This window comes from Chiloscyllium plagiosum, chromosome 3, assembly GCF_004010195.1.
Source record: "Chiloscyllium plagiosum isolate BGI_BamShark_2017 chromosome 3, ASM401019v2, whole genome shotgun sequence".
NCBI classification, from domain to species: domain Eukaryota; kingdom Metazoa; phylum Chordata; class Chondrichthyes; order Orectolobiformes; family Hemiscylliidae; genus Chiloscyllium; species Chiloscyllium plagiosum.
The window spans coordinates 79,453,343-79,479,178 of record NC_057712.1 but is presented as its reverse complement, the minus strand read 5'-3'; the positions used below and the strand labels follow the sequence as shown (position 1 = coordinate 79,479,178).

At 41.0% G+C, this 25,836-nt stretch overlaps 1 protein-coding gene across 5 annotated transcripts in view; it reads left to right on the top strand.

The window, feature by feature from the left end:
• The window catches only part of LOC122546224 (zinc finger containing ubiquitin peptidase 1), a 54,177-nt gene that overhangs the window by 8,175 nt on the left and 20,166 nt on the right, over positions 1 to 25,836 (top strand). For all 5 annotated transcript variants that reach the window (XM_043685027.1, XM_043685023.1, XM_043685033.1 and 2 more), the window contains exon 4: positions 5,113 to 5,222. In XM_043685027.1, the coding sequence (XP_043540962.1) occupies positions 5,113 to 5,222 (110 nt within the window). The remainder of the gene's footprint in view (positions 1 to 5,112; positions 5,223 to 25,836) is intronic.

Below are 25,836 nucleotides of genomic sequence, written 5' to 3'. Positions count from 1 at the left end.
GTGCCGGTGTAATTACGGAGGATCAACTGCTCTACGTAGCCAACAAAGAGACAGGCATAGCTGGGGCCCATACGTGTGCCCATGGCTACCCCTTTGGTCTGGAGGAAGTGGGAGGATTCAAAGGAGAAATTGTTAAGGGTGAGGACCAGTTCGGCCAAACGAATGAGAGTGTCGGTGGAGGGGTACTGTTGGGAACGTCTGGAGAGGAAACAATGGAGGGCTTGGAGGCCCTGGTCATGGCGGATGGAGGTGTAGAGGGATTGGATATCCATGGTGAAGATGAGGCGTTGGGGGCCGGGGAAACGGAAGTCTTGGAGGAGGTGGAGGGCGTGGATGGTGTCTCGAACGTATGTGGGGAGTTATCTGTCTTATAAACATTCCTCATGTAACTATCACATCACCACCTCTGGCAGTGTTTCAGGCACTCACCTTTTTTTTTATATAAAAAAAAATGCCTCTCTCATCTCCTATACTCCTTTTCCCCCCCTACCTTAAACCCACGTCCTTTAGTAATTGGCATTTCTATCTGTCTGACTGACTGTCTATTCTATCCATGCCTCTTAAAATTTTGTAAACTTCTGTCAGGGCACCCCTCACTCTTTGTTCAAGTGAAAACAAACCAAGTTTGTCCAGTCTCTCATAGCTAATACTTTCCAAACCAGGCACACCTTAGTAAACTATTTCTGTACCCTCGCTAAAGACTCCACATCCTTCTGGTACTATGGCAACCAGACAGTACATGATATTCCAAATGTGGCCTAACTGAAGTTCTATACAGCTGCAACATTACTTGCCGATTTTTAATACTCCACGCCTTGATTAATGAAGGCAAGCATGCCATATGCCTTGACCAACTTTTCCACTTGTGTTACCACTTTCACGGAACTGTGGACCTGTACGCCAAGATCAGTCTGTGTGTTGATGCTATTGTGGTTTCTGTCTCCTGTATTAGATCTCTAAAAATGCATCACCTCACATTTGTCCAGATTAAATTCCATCTGCTATTTCTTTACCCAAGTGTCCAGCTATATTTTATCACTGCTGGATCCCCTGGCAATCCTCTTCACAATCCACAGCTCCTCCTATCTTTCTATCATTTGAAAGCTTACTATTTAGGCCACCTACATTCTCCTCAAAATTACAAATAACGGGCATCCCAGTTCAGACTCTACAGAACACTACTGGTCAGAGATCTCTAATCTGAAAAACACTTTCCACCGCTGCTGCATGTCGTCTGTATCCATCTTACTAGTTCACCATGGATTCCATGTGAGTTCACCTTTTTTTAATCAGCCTACTATGAGCGGCCTTGCTAAAATCCATAGAGACAACACCCAGCCGTCATCAATATCATCACTTCCTTAAAAAAACTCAATCAAGTTTGGGAGACCCGACCTTCCTGCACAAAGCCATGCTGCCCAGCGTTAATAAGTCCATATTTTTCCAAAGGTGATTAAATTCTATCCTTAAGAATCTTTTCCAATAATTTCCCTACCACTGATGTAAGGCTCACTGCTCTGTAATTTCCTAGATTATCCCTGTTGCCCTTCTTAAACAAACAAGCAGTGTTGGCTATTCTCCAGCCCTCTGTGGCCTCTCCTGTGATTAAAGAGGATACAAAGATTTTGTACAAGACCTGAGCAATTTCTTCCCTCCTTGTTCTGAGATCCTGTCAGACCCCGGGACTTGTCTGCCTTAATGCTTTCAAAACATTCACACCTTTTTATTTCAATATAGACATGCCCCAGAATATCAACAAACCTGTCTCCAGTCTCACCATCCACCCTGTCCTTCTCCTTTGTGAATACTGAAGCAAAGTATTTGTTAAGATCCTCACTCTTTCCAGCTCCATGCATAAATTCACTCCTTTATCCTTGAGTGGACCTACCCCTTTCCCTGGTTACGCTATAACTCCTTATATAGGCATAAAATGCCTTAGGAATTCTCCTTAATCCTGTTTGCCAAAGCCATTTCATGACCCCATTTAGCACTCCTAATTTCTTGTTTGAATTATTTCCTGCTATCTTTGTATTTTTTAAGGGCTGTGCCTTCATTTTCCTAAATGTTAGATATGCCTTCTTTTTCTTACCTTGAGGAGATGAGTGAGCTCCAACAATCATCTCCTTTGTTCTGTATATGTGTCTTACCAGTGGAAATATGATCACCCACCACCTCTGCCCCAATTTCCACTGATTGCAGTTTTGTTACGGTTAATGTTAAACTTTGTCATATGTGGCCCTTGATGTCAAGAGCAGATGTGCATCTTGTGTTTTGAGTTCATCCATTTTGTCCAGTTTTGAACCAACTCTGTGATGTGGTTGAGCTGAGTGGCCATGGTGCAACTCAAATGGAGTGTCACTACACAGATTAATGCTAAGTATATTCTGCTTGATTATCTCAGGCAAGCACTTTACTGATAGCCGAGAATAAATTGATGGGATGATATTTGGCCAGGTTTGAATTGTTGATCTCATGCATAGGACACACCTGAACAATTTTCCACATTGTTGGTAAGATACCCATGTCGTAGCTGTTCTGGAACAGCTTGGCGAGGGAGCACAACAAATTTTGCACCACGTATCTTCAGTACTATTGCCAAATATTGTTACAGCCTAGAAAATATTTCAGTATCCGGTGCCTCCAAACATTTCATGCCATTGACATAGAGTGAATTGAATGATCTGAAGACTGACAATTGAAATGCTGAGAACCTCCTGAGAAGGCTGAAATAAATCATCCATTGGGGACTTCTACTTGAAAATCGCAACAAATGCTTCAACCTCATCTACATTGATATTTTTCCATACTTACATTTTTAACTTTTTGATCTTGTAGGTAAATGTGCCTAACAGGTGAAGCTTGATGGGAAATTATGCTAACTTTATACTGACAGATCAGCTTGCTGTGGAAAGAAGTAGTAAAACCAAACTGCTGACTCAGCATATGGCTTTGGTTGTGAAAAAGGGACAAAATAATTCTGTTAAGAGGAACCATGAAATACAGATGTCTCCTGTTTACATGACTTCTGATAAATGAACTCCAACGATGAAGGTCTTGTGGAATACTGAGTGAAAACATACAAAAGAAAGCACATCAGAGATAATAACAGCAACCAAATCGAGACCAGCCATAGCAAAGAGGTGACTCTGAGTTCAGAACACACAGAAGACCGAGTTGTCAAAACGAGTTGGGCCAGTTAATCATGCATGGGTAGTATCTAGATTCTAATCATAGTTAGATAATGTGTTAAGGACTGAAGAGTTAATAATGTGGAAGTTGTATCAGATTCAAATTTGAACGTCTGACCTTGATCTGTCATGAAATTTGAGACCCTTGAGCAATAAAAGATCAAGTCTTTTCTCCTGTCCTTCTCAAACTTACTCCAAACAAACTCTCCTACTTGCTATTAGAATCATCCTCCTTGATCTTGTCCTCTCCTGTGGCATCTGCACTATCAATCACTGAAGAAGGTTCTTGTTGCCACTGACTCCTGCCAGCTCAGTACCTTTGCTATCCACTCTTGGGGGAAAGAAAATCATAGCCCTGCACTCATATAACCAACTCCATTATTGTTGACCTGCTCAGCTTCTCTCTTGATGTGTCTTTAGTGCTGTCATTCCTAATCATTCATAAGACTTGAATTTCATAGCTGCAGTTGTGGGTACAGAAGGCTTGAGGGGGATGTTGATGAGAGATGCCTTCAAGTTGGAGGAAGGCATTTGCCTTCTCCCTACATGCTTCTTTTATGATTTTACCAATGGTCGAGTTGTTAGTCTGCTCAGTTGTGGGACAATTGAGGTCCCTAATTGACCAATTAACAATGATGAGGAAGGCCCTGCCCCACAGCATGCTGATTGAACTACTCTCACTAGATATCAATCTCACTGAAGTTCTAAATAGCTTCCTGTTCTTGGTCATCATCGTTACTGTCCATTTAATAAATTGAATTGTTAAAAATGAAATTAGTTCACTTTTTAGTATCCTTTTTATATAACATCTTTGCGTGCATCATTGTGTTGATGCTCTGTGTGTACACAATTCTTGTTCTTTTTTCAGTCCACCTTTTGGCCAGTTGTAAGCATCAAAGCCATTCTGCAAAAAATTATAAGTGGTTTATTTTTGTTACCTTGACCAACTGAGTGAATTATTGCTCCTTGACCTCTGTAACACTTGATAAAGTAGGATGTTGACCTTGCTAGGTTGTTATCTCCTTGGCCTACAGCCAGCGCATTACCTTCAGAATTCCTCACAGATTTAATTTTGACATTATTTCCTCTTATCTTCATCTACATGATGTTAATTTTAATGTTGGGAATGGGTCAGTTTTCACAAAGTTGCTGGTGAACCCAGTTTGTCATTTCCTGATCCCACAGCTGCATTTGTGATCTCAAAGACCTAACATTTCAAGTATGGATCAGTCATTATTTCCTTCAATGAAGCATCAAGAAGATGAAAACCATATGTTATAAACTCTGCATCCTTGGCTGTGCCTCTGTCCTCCTCCCCAGTTATTCAAGAAGTGTCAGATATTGCAGTAATGAATTTCAAATAATTCTATCCACCATAAAACCAGCTGACTTCAATTTTTATTTTATGACTACCTCATCCCCGTTTATGTTAAACATGTTGATAGGTTTAACTGATCTGATTAGAGACATTTCTGCTCTGTTTTTGGAAAAAGGAATTTCCAAATTTTAAATGTCTTGCAAGTTTCATTTCTTATGATGCATTTCTTATTTTGCAAGAAGCAGTATGTTTCTAGAAACAGTTTATCAAGATAGAAATTTTCAATTATACTGATTGTATGTGGGATAAGAAAAAGCATTTTGAATTACTTGATATAAAACATAGTGCATAATGTTCTCGTAAAACAGTGTGTCCTATGTTTTACAGAAACTATATAATTACCAATATATAGTTGCAAAATCGAATTATTTTTAAGTACTTCTTTTTAAATGCCTCTTTAGGATATGGACACTGCAGGAAAGCCAAGCATATAAGCCTATCATAAGGCCAGAAGTTAAATAAGAAAGCTTTGGGCTACTTAGGTATTTTTGGATATGTAATTAAAACTTGTATTTTAACTTTGCTGTTCTACTGGTCTATCTATAGAATGTGTCCTGGCTGATCGTCAATTAGCCCAAAAGTTACAGGAGGATGAGGAACTACAAAGAAAGGCTTTTGAAACAAAAAGAGAACGGGATGAATTTCAAAAACTTCAGGTATTTGCAGAGATCTCTAGATATGTTGTTTCTTTTAGTTGTTCAATTTGTTGACCATATTTGAAGCTATAAGGCTGTATATAACAGCATTATGCCTTTTTTTTTTTGTAACTTCTCCAGGACTGCAGTCAGATTGGCCTTAGATGCTCTTCTTCGTACAATGATGCAGATTTTTTTTTGGATAATTTGAACATCTTTCATTGAATCTGTTAATGCTGTGCACTATCTAATGTAATAGCACAACTTGAAGCTGTGTAACAGTGGAAACCTTTATGTTCTGATATCCCATATTTAAATTTTGCTTTCATCTGCACATGACATGGATTTAGTTTTTTTTAAGAAATAGAGGAAACACGCGTACTATTAAAATGCTTTATATTATATGTGGCACATGAAGATGCAGAGTAGTAATACCACTTATTAATCGACTTCACAAACCAAGAAAAAAGTATCCCATACATTTCCTATTTGCAGCAACAAAACCAAAAATTGCTGGAAAATCTCAACAGGTGTGACAGCGTCTGTGGAGAGAAAGCAGAGTTAATGTTGCGGTCCAGTGACCCGGTTCTGAAGAAGAGTCACTGGACCTGAAACATTAACTCTGATTTCTCTCCAAAGACGTTTTCAGACCTGCTGAGATGTTCCAGCAATTTCTGTTTTTGTTTCTGATTTCCATCATCCGCAGTTCTTTTGATTGCTATTTGTAGGTTCATTTGAATGTTTTTCTGGGCTGTAATCTCATTTTAACTATTTGAAATGATTGAGCTGTCTTCACTAGGTCAGACTTCCTTCCCAGGATTTACTGAATTAACTGATTCATGTGTGTCCCTTTTCATGTCTCTGTTATCAAGAAATTTAAGGGCTGTCAGGATGACAAAGGAGACTTTATAGCAAGAATAGAATCTGGGGGAAGGAAGGAATTGGTTTTAAAAACAAAAGAGAAGGCAGAATAGGGTGAGAAATGAAGTAAGTAGGCATTTGTACTTATTGCCTTTTATTACCTTTTAAGCACTATTAGCCATTTTATAGTCAGAAAGATACATGTTTTGAAATTTAGTCACACGCAACCAATTTTGTTTTTTGCTGAACAAAGTCCTACAAATACCAGTGAGAAAAATGGTCCGATAATCTATTTTTAGTGTTCGTTGAAGGATGTATTGAAGTCACAGGTAGGACTCCCTCATTCTTTGAATAAAATTTTGAAGGTGGACACAAAAGGTTGCACTGTGAGCTTATACGCTCTAGTCTTGGGAATCTATCCCGAATCTATGACCATCTGACTCTGGAAGACTGTGTACAGAATAAATTTTATGTGAATGAGGAGAGCCGGGTTAGAATCTAGTGATAAAGTATAGGGGAATCGACAATTAAAAGCATCCATTTTAAATCTGTTTCTTGCAATAGTAATTTATCTTATAAGTTTAACATGTCTACTGTGAGGTGGATCCAAGATGGCGGCAGACTGAGTGGTCTGCTGTGCTGGGCTTTCTGCCATACCCCTGGGCAAAGTGGACCTTTACCTCCCCCCAACCCCCCCCTCCTTTTGTTTAACCACCCCAAGGAGAAAAAAGTATTAATTTAAACTGCCTGATGATTTTAAGCTGCTGAAATCACCTGAGACACCTTCAGGCCAGGATGAAGACCGGTAAAGGAAAGGGGCCTAAAGGAGGACAGCAAACAGGCCACTCCCCTACTGCATCGGGGGTGCCTGCAGCTAGTACTCAGTATCCCGAGATAGCCCCTTTGGATACAGCAGGACTTACTCTTGGAGTTTGCTGAATTCCAAGAGTGGATTCGAGCAACAGTAAAGCCACTTTCTGCCATGCTAAAGAAGCATGCGCAGAAAGTGCAGCTCCTGGAACAAAGACTGGAGGAAAGGGCCACTGCAGCGGAGACCCTGGCGGAGGTCTCGGGAGGTAGGACCCAAACGCTGGAGGACCAGGTTCGGGTCCTTCAGGATCAAGTCGATAATCTAGAGAATAAAAATAGAAGAAAAAAACTTACGGATCGTAGGCCTCCAGGAACGTGAAGAAGGCGAGGATCTCGCTGGCTTCCTGCAGAGCTGGCTCCCAAGGTTTCTGCAGCTAGAGTTGGAGTCGGGCCTGGTAGGTGTGGAGCAGGCCTACCAGATCACAACACACAGGTCCGGGCTGGAACACTGCCCCCATGTGGTTCTAGTGCAGCTCCTGTATTATAAAGAAAAACAGTTAAAAGTGGAAGCAGGAAGAAGAATGGGAAAGAATTCACAAGTTTTAATGTATAAAGGTTCAAAGATAATGTTTTTCAAGATTTTCAGGAGCCCTGGTGAAGAGGAGAACATCTAATGATGTTAAAAAAGAATTAAGGAACTTAAACATCCAATATTCCATGAGGTACCTGGCCATCTTGCGTCTCACCCATGGGGGGAATGGTATATAACTTTGACTCCACTGAAAGGTGAAGGACTTTGTAAAATCTCTGAAATGAAGGACCTGAGTTGGGAGGGGAGGGGGCATTATTGCGAACATTGGTTTGGGTTTTTTTTTAATTACCCCCCTTTCTATTTCCCTTTCCCCCTCTCCCTCTCTCTCCCTTTTTTTTGTGATTATTGGTTGTACATGGTTTTGTTGTAAATTTGCTAATTAGAACTATTTTATATATCAGTCGGCTGGGTAATATCTAGGATTTTTTTAATGTTGTCTCTTTGATTTTGCATTTGGGGTGACTAAGACGTGTGGGGGTGGTGGAATGGGTATCCATTGTTTTAGAATATAAATGACAGGTCTTTATTATTTGTGAATTGACTGGGGCAAGGGCATGGCCTCAGCTAGACGGAGTTAACATGGTAATAGGGATTGGGAAGGGTGCCCCCAACGGGCGGGGGAAAGATCCCGAGCGAATGGGGGATTATTTGGATATTTGTTTCAGTTAAATGCAGTGTTTATTTTATTATACGTAGTTGTTTCTATAGGAATAGTTCTTAGATATTATAGAGTTAGTATCTTTGTAACTGGTCATGCCTCAGATAAGTTCCTTCCTCCTGGGAAACCACAGGCTGTCCTAGATGACCATGGCTCATGATTTGTTCAGCTGGTGCACCTGGAATATCAAAGCGAGTCATTCCCTGTTAAAAGAAAGAAGGTTTTGTTGTGCCTCAGGAAGGAAAGGGTGGATATTGCCCTGATGCAAGAGATGCACCTAACTGACAAGGAACATTTGAAACTACAGCAGGGGGTTTACAACAAGGTGTTTTTCTCATCCTTCAGTTCTAAGAGTAGAGGGATAGCTATACTGATAAGAAGGAACTTCCCCTTCCAAGTAATGGAGCAGATTAAGGATGATCACGGAAAGTTTATGGAGAAGACCTATGGTGTTCTGAATGTATATTGTGCCCCAGCGCACCCTCTTAAATTTGTAATTGATGCAGTGGCTAAATTAATGAATTTTGGAGTTTGTTTTATGATTATTGGAGGAGATTTCAATTGCCTGATAGATCCAGAGATTGACAGGGTGCCAAAGCGCCTTGCAGGTACACCCACGCAGTCTAAACAGTTGGTGGACATGTGTGATGAGTTGGGATTAGTGGATGTGTGAAGGTATCTCCACCCTAATGGACGAGATTTCACGTTCTATTCCAACCCACACAAATGTCCTACGAGAATTGATATGTTTTTTATGCCATCTGATGGTCTGGACAGAATATTTACATGTAAAGTAGAGAATATAGCTGTTTCGGGTCATGCACCGGTATACTCTGATATTAAAGCCAGGGGCAGTGGAGCAAATGCAGGTCACTGGTGCAGGGATTCATTTTTGTTAGGGGAAGTAAATTTATTGAATATTTTACAAGGGAATTCAGGACGTTTTGGAATATTAATTCAGGTATGGCTAGTAATCCGGCAATACTTTGGGAGACCACTAATGCATATTTATGAGGTCTGATTATTTCACATTCGGTGACTAGAAAAATGCAGAGGGAGGATCAGCAGGAGTTGCTGGAGGCCAGACTGAGAAAACATTTTGTAATAAACCATCATTGGTTAAATCTCAGCGGGTCACAGCTTTCCGGGCTGCCCTCTACTCAATACGCGCACAAGTGGCTCAAAAAGAAGTCTCCTTTGCCAAACAAAGACTTGAATTTGGAGATAAGCCTGGTAAATATCTGGCTTATTTAGCTAGCAGGAAAAAAGCCTCCCAATCTATTACCTCTGTTAGGTAGAAGACTGGTACAATTACCCCGATTCGAAAAAGATCAATGCTAGGTTTAGGGAATATTTTGAAGAGCTATATCGGTCGGAGGGAAGCAAACATAGTACAATAGGAATGCAGTCCTTTTTGAAAATCTGGACCTCCCCAATGTGAATAAGGAGAAGGCTTCCCTTCTGAATGCGTCTCTAACAGTACAGGAAGTGCAGGAAGCAATAAGACATCTCCAAGGTGGCAAAGCTCTGGGACCAGATGGATTCCCAACTGAATTTTATAAGGAATTCATAAATACATTAGTGGAACCACTTCTGGGAATGTACAAATACTCTTATAACACAGGATTGTCTGCCGTCTACTCTTGGGGAAGCTAATATCTCCCTTATTTTAAAGAAAGGGAAGGATCCCGAAGAATGTACTTCATATAGACCAATCTCGCTACTGAATGTAGATTTCAAAATTTTATCAAAGACGTTGGCTCGGAGGTTGGAGAAGGTTTTGTCCCATATTATAAAAGAAGACTAAACAGGTTTTATTAAGGGCCGCAGTTCCTCTAACAATATTAGGAGAGTATTGAATACAGTATAGGTATGTCAGCAAAGATTGATTCTGGGGTTGGTGGTCTCCTTAGATGTAGAAAAAGCCTTTGACCGGATAGAATGGCTGTATCTATTTGAGGTTCGAGAGCATTTTGGTTTGGGGGGAATCCTTTGCCAGATGGGTAGCAGTACTGTATAAGGATCCTAAGGCGGAGTAATTACAAACTGTATTAAGTCAAACAATTTTAATATTAGAAGAGATTGTCGACAGGGGTGCTCTTTATCACGGTTGCTGTTTACCTTGGCAATTGAACCATTAGCCGAAACTATTACAAGAGTTTTTGAAATAGTAGAGCCAAAGGTGGGAATGGGGGAACATAGGGTAATCTTATGTGCTGATGACGTCCTTTTATTCTTGGCTGAGCCGGAGAAGCCTATTTCCCCGGATGGTCCAAACAGTTAATTCATATGGTAGTTTTTCAGGTTATAGGATCAATTTCACTAAATTGGAAACCATGCCGGTAGGAGGCTTAGTGGAGATGTCGAACTTGAAGGATAAAATGTAATTCCCATTTAGGTGGTTACCAAAAGGTTTTCTGTATTTGGGAATTTTTATTACCCCTTCCTTCCACCTGCTATATAAAGCTAACTTTGTACAATTACTAGAGAGGATAAACCAGGACTTGCAGCGTTGGGAGGGATTACCATGGCTGAGCCGAATAGCTCTGATCAAGGTGAATGTCCTTCCCCGACTGCTATATCCCATGAGAATGCTCCCATTACTGTTATCTAGACAAGTGCTAATGATGGGCTAGGGTTCTTTATTTGGAGGATTAATGATTGGCTAGGGTTCTTTATTTGGTACCATAGGCGTCCTCTAATTAACTTCACTAAATTACGGCTTTCACAAGCTGAGGGAGGGGTGGATCTTCTGGATTTGAAGAAATATCAAATAAGTACTTTCTTAACATATGTTGGTGACTGGGTACGGGGGAATTCAGAATCGATTTGGCTTGATACTGAAGCCTCAGTCGAAATGTCCTCTAATTAATTAATTTATTATTTATGGACAAGGTGAAATTCGTGACCCAGCAATGCAATAGTCCATTTATCTTGAACACAGTGAAAGCTTAGAGAATAAGGAGGCCAGACGAGGGCAATTGGTTAAAGACTTTGCCCTTTACCCCGTTGGTAGGAACCCAAGGATATAAACTTGGGGCAATGGGAGAACAAAAGAATTCTATGTTTGGGAGATTTGTTCGAGGGAGAGGTCCTGATGTCATTCAGTTAAGTCAGAAATGTGGATTACCCAAAAAAGACCTTTTCCGATACTTCCAGATAAGGAACTATATACAGTGGAAGACGACAGTCCTGGCCCAATGTTATAAATCAGTTGTGGAGAAAAGGGTACTTCAGTGTACGGGTACTCTTTCACTTAGTATTTTATATCATTTCCAGAAAGGCCATGCTCTGGGGGCTGTGGAAGGACTTTGTAAGATGTGGAACCGAGAGTTAAGACAGGAAATTTCACCGGAGATATGGGAAGATATCTCTGGTAAATTTAAGGAAAGTTTCAGCATGTAACAGAGCCCAGGCTATGCAATTGAAGATCTTACACAGGGCTCATATGGCACCAGAAGGGTGCTAAGTTTAAGAGAGGAGTGTCACCAGAATGTCCCAAATGTAAAATTAATATAAGTACTCGCACATGTTGTTATTGGTCATGTTGCAAGATCCAAAGATATTGGAGTACTGTAGTAAGGGAGTTAAAGGACATTCTGGGGACTGAAATTAACATGGATCCAGTAATTCTTCTTTTGGGGTTGCCAAACTTGCCGTCTCTGGGGGAACATGGGAAGAGACTGTGTCATATCCTTGCTCATTGCGCGCGGAAGAACATTTTACTAAATTGGATGTCAGAACAACCACCAGGTGTTATGGGGTGGCTTAAGCTGGTGATGGAGCATCTTCCCCAATATGATGCACCACAAAACGGAATGGTTTTTTAGGACGTGGTGGTCCTTTTTCAATTATATTGAAACTGACTTGTCAGCAGTATTAGTCAGGGCCGTGGTATAGCCGTGGGAATCTTTATGGGCACCCGTGGAGCCCCGGGAGGAGGAGACTTGAAGGAAAAGAAATATGGGTACTGTAGGGGGTACTCCCAGAGATGGGAGCCTCAGTGGGGGTGTGATAAGTAAGACAGAATAAAGTAGTAAGACATTATCTAATTTAAGTAACTTTAATGTAATTTAAGCTAGTATTTATTTAATATATTTGTAGTTTAGTTTTAGTTAAGTAGATAGGTTTGTTTTGGGAGAATAGTGGGTTGCTTAGTAACAACGGTACTATGTTATGGCCTTGTTCTTTGTACTTTTTTTTTCTGTTTTGATGGGGTTTTTTTCTTTAAATGTTTTGTATTAAAATAAAAACACTGCTGGGAGTTTTTTATAGGCCTCCGCAAAGTTCCAGGGATGTAGAGGAGAGGGTTGGCAAAATAATTTTTGGGTTGGAGTGAAAGGGACAGGGTGGTCATTACGGGGGACTTCAACTTCCCCAACATTGACTGGAAATGCTATAACTCTAGTACATAGTTGGAGGAGTTCTTGTCCAATGTCTGCCGGATGGTTTCCAGACACTGTGTCAAAGGGCTGACAAGAGCGGAGGCCAGACTGGAACTGGTGCTTGGGAATGAACCAGGCCAGATGTTTGATTTAGTGGTAGGTGAGCACTTTGGAAAGCGTGACCATAATTTTGTTACTTTTAGTTTAGCGATGGAAAGGGATGGATACATACCACAGGTCAAGAGTTTTACATGGGAGAAAGCGATTACATAAGACTTAAGAAGCATAGAATGGGGTAGCAAATTGCAGGGGATGGGGATAGTCGAAATGTGGAGCTGGTTTAAGGAACAGATATTGCGTGTCCTTGATAGGTATGTCCCTGTCAGGCAGGGAGGAAGTGATAAGGTAAGGGAACCGTGGTTTACCAAAGAAATTGTATCTCTTGTTAAGCAGAAGAAGGAGGCTTATGTGACATTGAGACAAGATGGTTCAGATGAGGAGATGGTGAGTTACAGATTAGCTAGGAAGGATTTAAAGAGAGTTAAGAGCAAGGAGGGCCATGAGCAGTCTTTAGCAGGTAGAATAAAGGAGAACCATAAAGCTTTCTGTAGGTATGTGAGGAATAAAAGGATGACTAGGGTGGGAATAGGGCCAGTCAAAGACAGAAGTGGGAAGTTGTGTGTGGACCCTGTAGAGATCGGAGAGGTGCTAAACAAATATTTCTCATCTGTTTTCACTCAGAAAAAGGAGAATATTGTAGAGGAGAAGACTGAGATATGGGGTGAGGTTAGAAATAAGGTGGTGTTATCAGTTCCAGAAGGTGTGAAAATAGATAAATCCCATCTGACCCAGGATACTTATCAGAGGATTCACTGGGAAGCTAGGGAGGAGATGGTGGAGCCTTTGGCCTTGATCTTTGAGTCGTCATTGTCTACAGATTTAGTACCTGAGGACTGGAGGATTGCAACTGAGCCCTTGTTCAAGAAGGACAGTAGAGATGACCCAGCTAATTACAGACCAGTGAACCTTTGGTTTATTGTAGGAAAAGTTTTGGAAAGGATTGTAAGAGATAGGATTTATGATCATTTAGCAAGCACAATTTAATTGGAGATGGTCAACATGATTTCGTCAAGGACAGGTCGTGCCTCACAAACCTCAGAGTTTTTTGAGAAGGTGACCAAGTTTGTGGATGAGGGTAGGGCAGTTGACATGGTGTAAATGGTCCACACCATGCAAAGGCATGGGATTGAGGGTGATTTAGTAGTTTGGATTAGAAACTGGCTTTCTGTAAGAAGGCAGTGAGGGGTGGTTGAAGTTTGTGGATGAGGGTAGGGCAGTTGACATGGTGTAAATGGTCCACATGGTCATTTTGGAGAAAATGCAAAGGCATGGGATTGAGGGTGATTTAGTAGTTTGGATTAGAAACTGGCTTTCTGTAAGAAGGCAGTGAGGGGTGGTTGATGGAAAATATTCAGCCTGGAGTCCGGTTACTAGTGGTGTGCCACAAGGATCTGTTTTGGGACAACTGTTGTTTGTCATATTTATAAATGACTTGAACAGAGGCATAGGTAGATGGGTTAGTAAGTTTGCAGATGGCAGTAAAGTCCGTGGAGTGGTGGACAGTGTGGAACAATGTTGCAGGTTGCGGGGGACTTGGATAAATGGCAGAATTGGGCTGAAAGGTGGCAAATGGAATTCAATGCAGATAAATGTGAGGTGATTCACTTTGGGAAGAATAACAGGAAGGCCGAATACTGGGTCATTGGAAGGATTCTTGGTAGTATCGAGGTGTCGATGTACATACTTCCCTGGAAGTTGCCACTGAGGTTGGTAGTGCTGTTAAGAAGGCATGCAGTGTGTTAAGTTTTATTGATAAAAGGATTGAGTTCCAGAGCTGTGATGTCACGCTGCAGCTGTACAAAGTGCTAGTGCGATCTCACTTGGAATATTGTGTACAGTTCTGGTCACCCCATTACAAGAAGGATGTGGAAGCATTGGAAAAGGTGCAGAGGGGATTTACCAGGATGTTGCCTGTTCTGGAGCGAAGGTCTTATGAGGAAAGGCTGAAAGACTTGGGTCTGTTCTCATTGGAGAATAGAAGGCTAAGGGGGTATTTAATAGAGACATACAAGATGAACAGAGGATAAGATAGGATGGACAGTGAGTCTTTTTCCTAGGATGAAGACGTTGGCTTGTATGAGGGGGCATAGCTTCAAATTAAGGGGTGATAGATTAAAGACAGATATCAGAGGCAGGTTCTTTACTCAGAGAGTGGTAAGGGTGTGGAATGTCCTGCCTGTCAATGTAGTTAACTCAGCCACATAGGGGCATTTAAACAATTCTTGGATAAGCATATGGATGATGAAGGGATATTGTAGAGGGTGAGCTTACATTCGTTCACAGGTCGGCGCAACATCGAGGCCAAAGGACCTGTTCTGTGCTGTATCGTCCTATGTTCTATTCAGCCTCTCCCTATAGCTCAAGTTCTCCAATCCTTGCAACATCCTTATAAATTTTTTCTGAGCCCCTTCATGCTTCGCAACATCCTTCCAATAGGAAGGAGATCAGAATTGCACACAAAATTCGAAAAGTGGCCTAACCAATGTCCTGTACAGTCACAACATGACCTCCCAACCCCTGTACTCGATACTCTGACCAATAAAGGGAAGCATACCAAATGCCGCCTTCACTATCCTATCTACCTGCGACTCCACTTTCGAGGAGCTATGAACCTGCATTCCAAGGTCTCTTTATTTAGCAACACTCCCTAGGTCCTTACCGTTAAGTGTATGAGTCCTGCTAAGATTTGCTTTCCCAAAATGCAGTACCTCACATTTATCTAAATTAAGCTCCATCTGCCACTCTTCAGCCCATTGGCCCATCTGATCACTTTGTAATTTGAGGTAACCTTCTTCACTGTCCAGTACACCTCCAATTTTAACTATACCTCTTATGCTCACATCCAAATCATTTATACAAATGACGGAAAGTAGTGGACCCTGCACCAATCCTTGTGGCACTGGTCACAGGCCTCCAGTCTGAAAAATAACCCTTCACCACCACCCTCTGTCTTCCATCTTTGAGCCAGTTCTGTGTCCAAATGGTTAGTTCTCCCTAAATTTCATGATGTCTAACCTTGCTAACCGGTCTCCCATGGGGAACCTTGTCGAATGCCTTACTGAAGTCCATGTAGATCATAACTACCACTCAGCCCTCATCAGTCCTCTTTGTTACTTCTTCAAAAACCTAAATCAAGTTTGTGATACATGATTTCCCATGCACAAAGCTATGTTGACTATCCCTAATCAATCCTTGTCTTTCCAAATGCATGTACACCCTCTTCATTACTTCTTCAAAAAAACTGAATCAATTAAGTGAGACATGATTTCCCACACACAAAGCGATGTTGATTATCTCTAATTATTCCTTGCCTTTCCAGATGCGTGTACTTCATGTCCCTCAGGAATCCCTCCAACAACTTGCCTACCACTGATATCAGGCTCATTGGTCTATAGTTCCCTGGTTTTTCCTTACCACCTTTCTTAAATAGTGGTACCATGTCTTCCAGCACCTCACCTGTGACGATCGATGATACAAATACCTCAGCAAGGAGCCCAACAATCACCTCTCTAGCTTCCCACAGATTTATAGGGTACACCTGATCAGGTCTGAGGGATTTATTCACTTTTATGCATTTCAAGACATCCAACACTTCATCCTCTGTAATATGGACATTTTTCAAGATGTCACCATCTATTTCCCTACATTCTATATCTTCCATCACCTTTTCCACAGTAAACACTGATGCAAAATACTAGTTTAGTATCTCCCCCCCCCCCCCCCCCCCCCCATCTCCTGCGGCTCCATGCTAAGTCCGCCTTGCTGATCTTTGGGGGGCCCTATTCTCTCTCTAGTTCCCCTTTTGTCCTTAATGTATTTGTAAAAACCCTTTGGATTCTCCTTAATTCTATTTCCCAAATCTATCTCTTGTCCTCTTTTTGCCCTCCTGATTTTCCTCTTCAGTATACTCCGACTGCCTTGATACATTTGACTAATTGATGCTAGAAGTGAACTATACGTAACTGTTCCTACTTACATTCAAATTCAACTTACGAACAGCCTTAAGAGCAGTACTAGTTCGTAGACTGGGGACTTCCTGTATTGTAGAACAAAAAGTCATGAGGTATAATGGGAGCGTCCCTCAATGTAGTTGGAAAGGGTACTCACTTTCAGACTATGTGTGAGAAAATAGCTGATCATAAAAATGATTTATAGGGTTAGAGGCCTCTTGGGGCAATTGGACACTTTGATACATTCTGTGTGAATTGGGAAACTTAGTAATTTTGTAATATATGGATTAAAGGGCATCTGGTTTGAATTACTGAACGATTGTGAGTGTTTGTGTGTGAGAGACAACTTTCAATAGAATGGGGAACTGATTTGACTTTGTCAAGAAATGGGTGAAATGAATAGAAAGTACTGAGAAGCTGTTTCCACCTGATGGCACATTTAATTGCAATCGTATAAAACAATCGGCAGAAATTATGAGAAGTTTGAATAGGCAAAGCAAAGAGTGAGAGAGTGAGTTACACAAGCTTTTGGTTCTGCTCTCAATGATCTAAGTGTTAATTCTTTGTGCACTGTTTTGGGCGGCACGGTGGCACAGTGGTTAGCACTGCTGCCTCACAGCGCCAGAGACCCGGGTTCAATTCCCGCCTCAGGCGACTGACTGTGTGGAGTTTGCACGTTCTCCCCATGTCTGCGTGGGTTTCCTCCGGGTGCTCCGGTTTCCTCCCACAGTCCAAAGATGTGCAGGGTCAGGTGAATTGGCCATACTAAATTGCCCGTAGTGTTAGGTAAGGGGTAAATGTAGGGGTATGGGTGGGTTTCGCTTCGGCGGGTCGGTGTGGACTTGTAAGGCCGAAGGGCCTGTTTCCACACTGTAATCTAATCTAAAAAAAAGAATGTACTTTTGTTCATTGGTGGTTACATTTAGAACTTGAGATCCGGGAATGTTTTAATTTAGGTCTGCATTTTGGAAATCAATGGTGAATTTAAGTGTTGTATGTGCCTTTTATTAGTTTAGGGCATGTATGGTTAATTTCTTTTGAGGGACTTTCTGTACTAATTTGAATATATATCTGCCAGGAAAGGTTCATTTAAAAATTGGGTTGTAAAGATAGGTTAAAATAATCGTTTAGAATTTGAATTTATAACGGTGGAATTTCATTTTCTGGCCAGAGTGGATTTCCAAATGCTGTTTTGTAGGATAAGCTAATCTTTAATTCCAGAAATGCAGCTCTGTTTGAACTAGATTTTGGTGACATTTCCAAAAATCTGAGAAAACTGATGAAGATGTGGTGGTGACATTGTAAGATTATTTGGGTTTTGAAGGAGATGCAGGGATACCTGCCCTTGTATGTGAATATTGTGGTATTATCATCAGATATGCTACATAATAAATATCTCTTTAGACTGTTCTTTTCAAAAAAAAATTCTTACTTCTCTAGAAAGAAGAGAGTCTGCTGCTGTGGTATTATGATGTAGGCATTTCAACCAGTATTCATGGGTATGGATATCTTTTTTAATTTTGACCCTTTCAGATATGTTCACATGCAAGTATGTCATTTACTCAATATTTAATGATGACGATTATGAGTTAGTTATTGATATTTTATTAGTTTACTTATACAATAAAATTACTGGAATGAACAGATTGACCTGAAAATTCTAATCATAATCTGTTTACTCACTTGGTTAGTTGGAGTTAAAATTTATTCGGTAAATTTTTTTTTTTCAGTTTTGTCCTTTTTCTTTTAATTTAAAAACAGACATGATAAATCTATTATTTTTAAGGTTATAAATTAGTATGTTTGTGCTCAGAGACTTTTAAAATATTCATTTCCTCTGTCGCCTTTAGCATTTTAATTTGTATTTCTGGGTTCGGTGCCTTTTAAAATCTGAGATTAATCTGAGTTAAATTGGCATTCCAGTAATGTAAATCTTACCAACAGCATCTACAGCATTTCAGAATGCTTAAATTTGCTTTTCTTTTGAAGGCAGTGGCAAAGGAAATCTTGGAGGAGAAAGTGAGGTCTGCAGATGCTGGAGATCAAAGTTGAAACTTTATTGCTGGAACAGCACAGCAGGTCAGGCAGCATCCAGGGAACAGGAGATTCGACGTTTCGGGCACAGGCCCTTCTTCAGGAATCATTCCTGAAGAAGGGCCTGTGCCCGAAATGTCGAATCTCCTGTTCCCTGGATGCTGCCTGACCTGCTGTGCTGTTCCAGCAATAAAGTTTCAACAAAGGAAATCTTGGATGTGGTTTAAAATGGATTTTTAATTTGTTTCAACTATGATTTGTGCACTGTCCAGTTTCATCCGAGATGTTAGGTAGTTTAATTAACTAATGACTTATGTTAGTGAACCACAGGAAGTATAACACATGTGTTTCGGTTTAATTGTAAATTCTGTTACATTTTTTGGAAAAATGGCGTGTACTCTAATAGCTGAGTGGATTTTGAATTATTTTGATACAGACTAAATGTTGTTTAGTGTGCACTTACTCGGGCAAATCTGATACAATTTTCTGTATACGACTCAATCAGATTTTAATTATTTTGGGACATTTAGGTCTGTTTGTCATTCTTCATTAACAGTGAAATGTCTCAGCCACTTGTTCAAAATTCATCTCTCGTCTCAATTAGAGAATGTGGTTATATTAGTTTATATATTTTTACACCATTTGTATTAGTCCTGAATTACAAAGTCAGAATTAATTGGCAAGTTTGTTTGATTTTCATACATTGTCAGTGATCTGTGTCATTGCCTCATTTTAAGCGTGGCTGTAATGTTTACCTGGACAATCCATTAAAACAATTTGAACATTTGTACATGCAAGTGGCAATATGAGGGAAAGTGTAGGAAGCAGAGCAACAGAAGAAACATTAAGGGAAAGTGAGACTGTGTTCCTCTTGCAAAGTACTGGCACTGAAACAACAGGTTTAATAACCTTCCGTGCTGAGCCATTTTCATTTCGGGGAATTGCATTTATTCGGCATAAGCAAACCGATCAGCAACCCAAACAGCTGATGCTGTGGGTATATTGAAAATTTTAGGACAGCTCAGTAGTTGATCAACTTATTTTAGATTTTAGAAAATTTAACATGGACATTTTAGGTCTGTTACTATTGACTGATTATTTTTTTTAAATTTAACACTTTAATATACTATATTTATGGCATTTAAGTCTTCATCTGCCCCCCATCAGCTTTCGAAGGTTCTTGCCTAATACCGTCAAAATTGGCCTTTCTCCAATTTAGAACTTCAACTTTTAGATCTGGTCTATCCTTTTCCATCATTATTTTAAATCTAATAGAATTATGGTCGCTGGCCCCAAGGTTCTCCTCCACTGACAGCTCAGTCATGTGTTCTGCCTCATTTCCCAATAGTAGGTCACGTTTTGCACCTTCTCTAGTAGGTACACCCACTTGCTGAATCAGAAAATTGTTTTGTACACACTTAACAAATTCCTCTCCATCTAAACCCTTAACACTATGGCAGTCCCAGGCTATGTTTGGAAAGTTAAAATCCCCTACCATAACCACGCTATAATTCTTACAGATAGCTGAGATCTCCTTACAAGTTTGTTTCTCAATTTCCCTCTGACTATTAGGGGGTCGATAATACAATCCCAATAAGGTGATCATCCCTTTCTTATTTCTCAGTTCCAGCCAAATAACTTCCCTGGATGTATTTCCGGGAATATCCTCCGTCAGCACAGCTGTAATGCAATCCCTTTTCAAAAATGCTACACCCCACCCCATCCTCCTCTCTTTCCTCCCTTTCCCTCCTTCCTGTAGCATTTGCATCCTGGAACATTAAGCTGCCAGTCCTGCCCATCCCTGAGCCATGTTTCTGTAATTGCTATGACATCCCAGTGCCATGTTCCTAACCATTCCCTGAGTTCATCTGTCTTCCCTATTAGGCCCCTTGCATTGAAATAAATGCAGTTTAATTTATTAGTCCTACTATGTCCCTGCCTGCCCTGACTGTTGGACTTGCTTCTGTTCTCAATTGTACCAGTCTCAGATTGATCTCTTTCCTCACTATCTCACTGGGTCTCCCCCAGCCTTACTAGTTTAAATCCTCCCAAGCAGGTCTAGCAAATTTCCCTGCCAGTAATTTGTCCACTTCCAATTTAGGTGCAATCCGTCCTTCTTGTACAGGTCACTTCTACCCCAAAAGAGATTCCAATGATCCAAAAATGTGAATCCTTCTCCCATACATCAGCTCCTCAGCCACGCATTCATCTGCTCTATCCTCCTATTCCTGCCCTCACTGGCTCGTTGCACCGGGAGTAATCCAGATATTACTACCCTTAAGGACTTCCTTTTTAATTTTCTGCCTAACTCCCTGTCATCTCCCTTCAGAATCTCAACCTTTTCCCTTCCTATATCGTTGATTCCAATGTGGACAATGACCTCTTGCTGGCCCCTCTCCCCCGTGAGAACATTCTGCACCCTCTCTGAGACATCCTTGATCCTGGCACCAGGGATGCAACACACCATTCTGATTTTTCGCTGCTGGCCACAGAAACGTCTGTCTGTACCTCAGATGAGAGAATCCCCTAACACAATTGATCTCTTGGAACCCAACGTACCCTCGTTACATTAGAGCCAGTCTCAATGCACAAACAGCCAAGATTGTGTTACATTCCCCTGAGAATTCATCACCCCCTACATTTTCCAAAACAACATACCTGTTGGGTACATCCACAAAAGACTCCTGCACTAGCTGCCTACCTCTCTGACCTATCCTGGAGTTAACCCATCTATGTGACCGTATCTGAGACTCCCTCCCTTCTTCCTATAACTGTCATCCATCACATACTGTTGCTGTTGCAAATTCCTCATTACTTCTAACTATCTCTCCAACTGATCCATTCGGTCTGATAAGATTCACAGCCAACAGCATTTATTGCAGATATAATCCGCAGTAACCCTTAAACACTCTTTAAATTCCCACATCTGACAAGAAGTATATATCACTCTATTAAAGGCCATTTTTGCTCCTTCACAATCTACAGACCCAGAAATTAACACCGTCTTATTCCTCTACAAACACTGCCCCAGATTAAATTAATAGTTATGACTTATATTTTAGGTTTAATCAAGAGACATATCCCCAAAAACATATAATCAAGAAAAAATCCACTCTACTCAATACCGCAGATCCTCTGTAGGCCACACTTAGAACAACGATTACTTATCTGATTCTGTGCTGTGAAGTTCGCCCAACAGTTCCTCCAAGATCAGTTGTGAATTTCACTGTTTGTTAATTTTCCCAGATGCACTCCGATGTCCAAAGATACATGAATTCAAACATGAAAGGCAGTAACTCTCGCACTCTCTCTCGCACTCTCTCTCTCCTGCAATGACCTCACCATGTGCTTCCTTTTGTCTGTTCTTCTCCCTTTTAAAACTGCTGTTGTTTTGACTTTTTTTCCCAAAGTTCCAAAACAATGCAACAACATATAAAATAGTAATTGCTGCTCCTGAAATTTGAGGAAATCACCTCCAGCACCTAAAATACCCCAGAAAAGGAGCAGCTGTTACAGCCAAAATATTTTCCCATCCTCCATCTTGGATTACCCAGAATCTCCTTACTGGAATGCAAACCCAAACCTTGGGAGTCAGGAGGTGCATATTGGGAATAACTTGTTGCCTGTTAGGGAGCATTTGCAAGTAATCAAGCCTTTAATCAAGAAGGTGGCTCACCTTTTGTTTAACGCTAATACTTTGCTATGTATTTCTTCTGCTGTAGCTGGCATGATCTAGTCAAAACAATATGAACTGGTCCAAGAATTTCCAGTTGCTAATGAGGTGAGCAGTGGTCTTCTATTGGGATGGCCAGAACGAACACAAACCACAATTAGAGTTACAGGCAAAAACCAAATATGTGCAGCGATCTCACGATCCCTTTTCACCGTGTGACAGCCCTGACTGAGTTGAATCGGACCAAGATATCCGCTGGAGGCGGAACCTACCTCGGATACCCATCCAGCGACCACTGCTGAGTAATCCTTTCCCAAGGGCACCCTGGAAAGGGGGACATGGTGACCGTAGTACTAGACCTTAGGGACTGGAACAATACAGCGAACTCCCCAACCCACACTCTTTCTCTTTCACCCCCCCCCCCCCAAAATCCCTGGACGAATGGCAGGCTGTTGTTTTAACTGTGGGAAACATGGCCAGTGGAAAGTGAAGTTTCCTTATTGTTACCTTGGAACTGTTGCAGGGATTGGCATGCTTTCTTATTGATAAATTAGCAAATATATATAGTGACTCTCGTTATACTTCTGGCATGGCCCATGATTGTGGAAACATAGAGGATTTTTAACTTCCATGGGTCAGCCTTTCATGAATGTTTTTTTAATCTCTTACGGGCTTTGTAAATCCCAGCGAGTCTAGCAGTTCAGCTCACACTGGTGCAATAGATACAGTCTCCAAAGTAAATGAGCGGTTAGATGCTATTGCCAAGCAGGCAGCCTTACGCCTCATGGGGTTCCCAGCTAAACCTGGTTAGAAACAGTTTAAGGACGGGTATGTCAGACCTGGGTGAGATACAGAAAGCACAGGGGGGAAGCCCCTGCTGAGGAGTACAAACTATGGACTCAACTGGAGTGTTCCTCAATACTCAAAGCAAGCTGTGGACTTGGGAACAAGTTTGTGTTTCTTTTTTGCTCCTACCTATCTAGTTGCTATCATCATAAACTTTAGGGGCGGCCTGGTTGATAATAAAAATGATCCATAGGAGGGAACGATAAAGTATAGGGGAATCAACAGTTAAAAGCATCCATTTTAAATCTCCATCTTGCAATAATAATTTGTCTTATAAGTTTAACATGGCTACTGCAGTCACAGTGACCATGAGAATTAATTAAGGAATGTAAGAATCTTGGCATAACCTTGAAGCTGTTCTTTCTGACAGAACTTATAATGAATAAAATACTGATAATGGTTTAGCTTTCTGCTATGATACAAGAGCAAGGCACCAGCCATAGAAACAGTTTAAATCTATAGTTATGTTTGATCTATGAGAATAAGACTAAAATATATTAATCAACGAATTCCTAAATATGAGAACTTAAGTAAAGAAAGAAAAAACGTACAGTGTGGGAAAGGGACCATGCAAGATTGTTATGGATATAAGGGCTATAAAACATGCTGCCTCCTTGTTAAAAATCAGAGACTTCTCAATAGTCCATCCAAAGACATTTTGATTGATACTCTGGACTATAGACTATTGATATCTTCCCAGGCTTACTTACAATAAAGTATGTTTTTTGTAACTCAAGTGTGGTCCGCGAATGTTTGAGAATCAACACTAGTAGAAGCAGAAAGAGAGAAAGTAGGTGTGGAGAAACGAGGAAATTGAAGATTGACAGAGCTTTGGAGTGAAGCCTTGCAAAATGATTTGACCATTACATGTCAGGATGTTAGCAATCTTTACCAAGCTTCAGTGCAGAAGCCAAGTGGCCCGGCAGCAGTTTAAAAATCAGCCAAGTACATGTGAGGGCATGTGCAAAAGAGAGAATATTTTATCATGAGATCCTGTTGTTATATCCCCACATTATACTCTTTCGTTGGATAGTACAGGCAGTCCTGAATGTAGATATCGACAAATTAGTTTGCGTCATTTTATACAAGATGATATCTGAGGCAGACATGTAATTGTTAATGTGAATACTGTATCTGTAGAGAAGATGCTAATCTGAGCAGATAAGAAATATTTGAAGGTGAAAGAAAAATGGGAGAAGGAGAAGATAGGTGTAGAAAGGGAAGAAACAAGAATAAAAGCAAAAGAAGATGGAGACAGTACAGAAAGGTCGGGATGAGGAAGCCATGATGTGGAGATGCTGGTGTTGGACTGGGGTGGACAAAGTTAAATGTAACACAACACCAGGTTATAGTACAACAGGTTTATTTGACATCACAAGTTTTCAGAGCTCTGCTCCTTTGTCAGATGAAGACTTTTCCTGACGAAGGCGTAGCGCTACGAAAGCTTGTGGTTTCAAATAAACCTATTGGACTTTAAACTGGTGTCCTGTAACTTCTGACTTAGAGGAAGGGCAGGGCAAGAGAGTAGCAAGAGAGCCAATAGAGATAGACATTACAGAAGGGAGGGAAAGTCAGGAAGGGAAATGAGGAAAAGGCAGATGATGTAGAAGGAATGAAGGATGTGGAGAAAGGAAAATAAAAAAATGCAGATCTAATCTGGAAATAACATTGCAAAAACAATTGTGTTTTGGCTTCCAAGCTCAATTCATAAATACAATTTTTTTTTTGCTAGTGGCTTACAAATTGTTTTTTAAAAATAATTTAATCTATCTTTCTAATCAACCTGTTCGAGAAGTTAATACACAACTTTGGAACAGGTGGGACTTGAACCCAGATCTCCTAGTCCAAGGGGAAGGGATACTACCACTGTGCTGCAAAAGGACCCACTAGAACAGGGTTGATTGAAATGTTTGTTGACAACCTTCAGTTGTCTGTCCTAAGGACCACTGATTTGGTTGTCAAATTGATTGCATCATGTACAGTGTAAATGTTTGCAAATGTTGTCCAAAACAGATTTATATTCATATACAAAGCCGTAATACCTTTTAGAAGGCGCATGTCCTCAATAGACAGGAGTTGTTACAAATATTCAAAGTTTGTGAGAAGATTTGTAGCTCGGGTGCTCGTTGTTGTGGTTCTGTTCGCCGAGCTGGGAATTTGTGTTGCAGACGTTTTGTCCCCTGTCTCGATGACATCCTCAGTGCTTGGGAGCCTCCTGTGAAGCGCTTCTGTGATCTTTCCTCGGCATTTGTAGTGGTTTGTATCTGCCGCTTCCGGTTGTCAGTTCCAGCTGTCCGTTGCAGTGGTCGGTATATTGGGTCCAGGTCGATGTGCTTGTTGATTGAATCAGTGGATGAGTGTCATGCCTCTAGGAATTCCCTGGCTGTCTCTGTTTGGCTTGTCCTATAATAGTGTGTTGTCCCAGTCAAACTCGTGTTGCTTGTCACCTGCGTGTGTGGCTACTAAGGATAGCTGGTTGTGTCGTTTCGTGGCTAGTTTGTGTTCATGGATGCGGATCGTTAGCTGTTTTCCGGTTTGTCCTATGTCGTGTTTTGTGCAGTCCTTGCATGGGATTTTGTACACTACATTGGTTTTGCTCATGCTGGGTATCGGGTCCTTCGTCCTGGTGAGTTGTTGTCTGAGAGTGGCTGTTGGTTTGTGTGCTGTTATGAGTCCTAGTGGTCACAGTAGTCTGGCTGTCAGTTC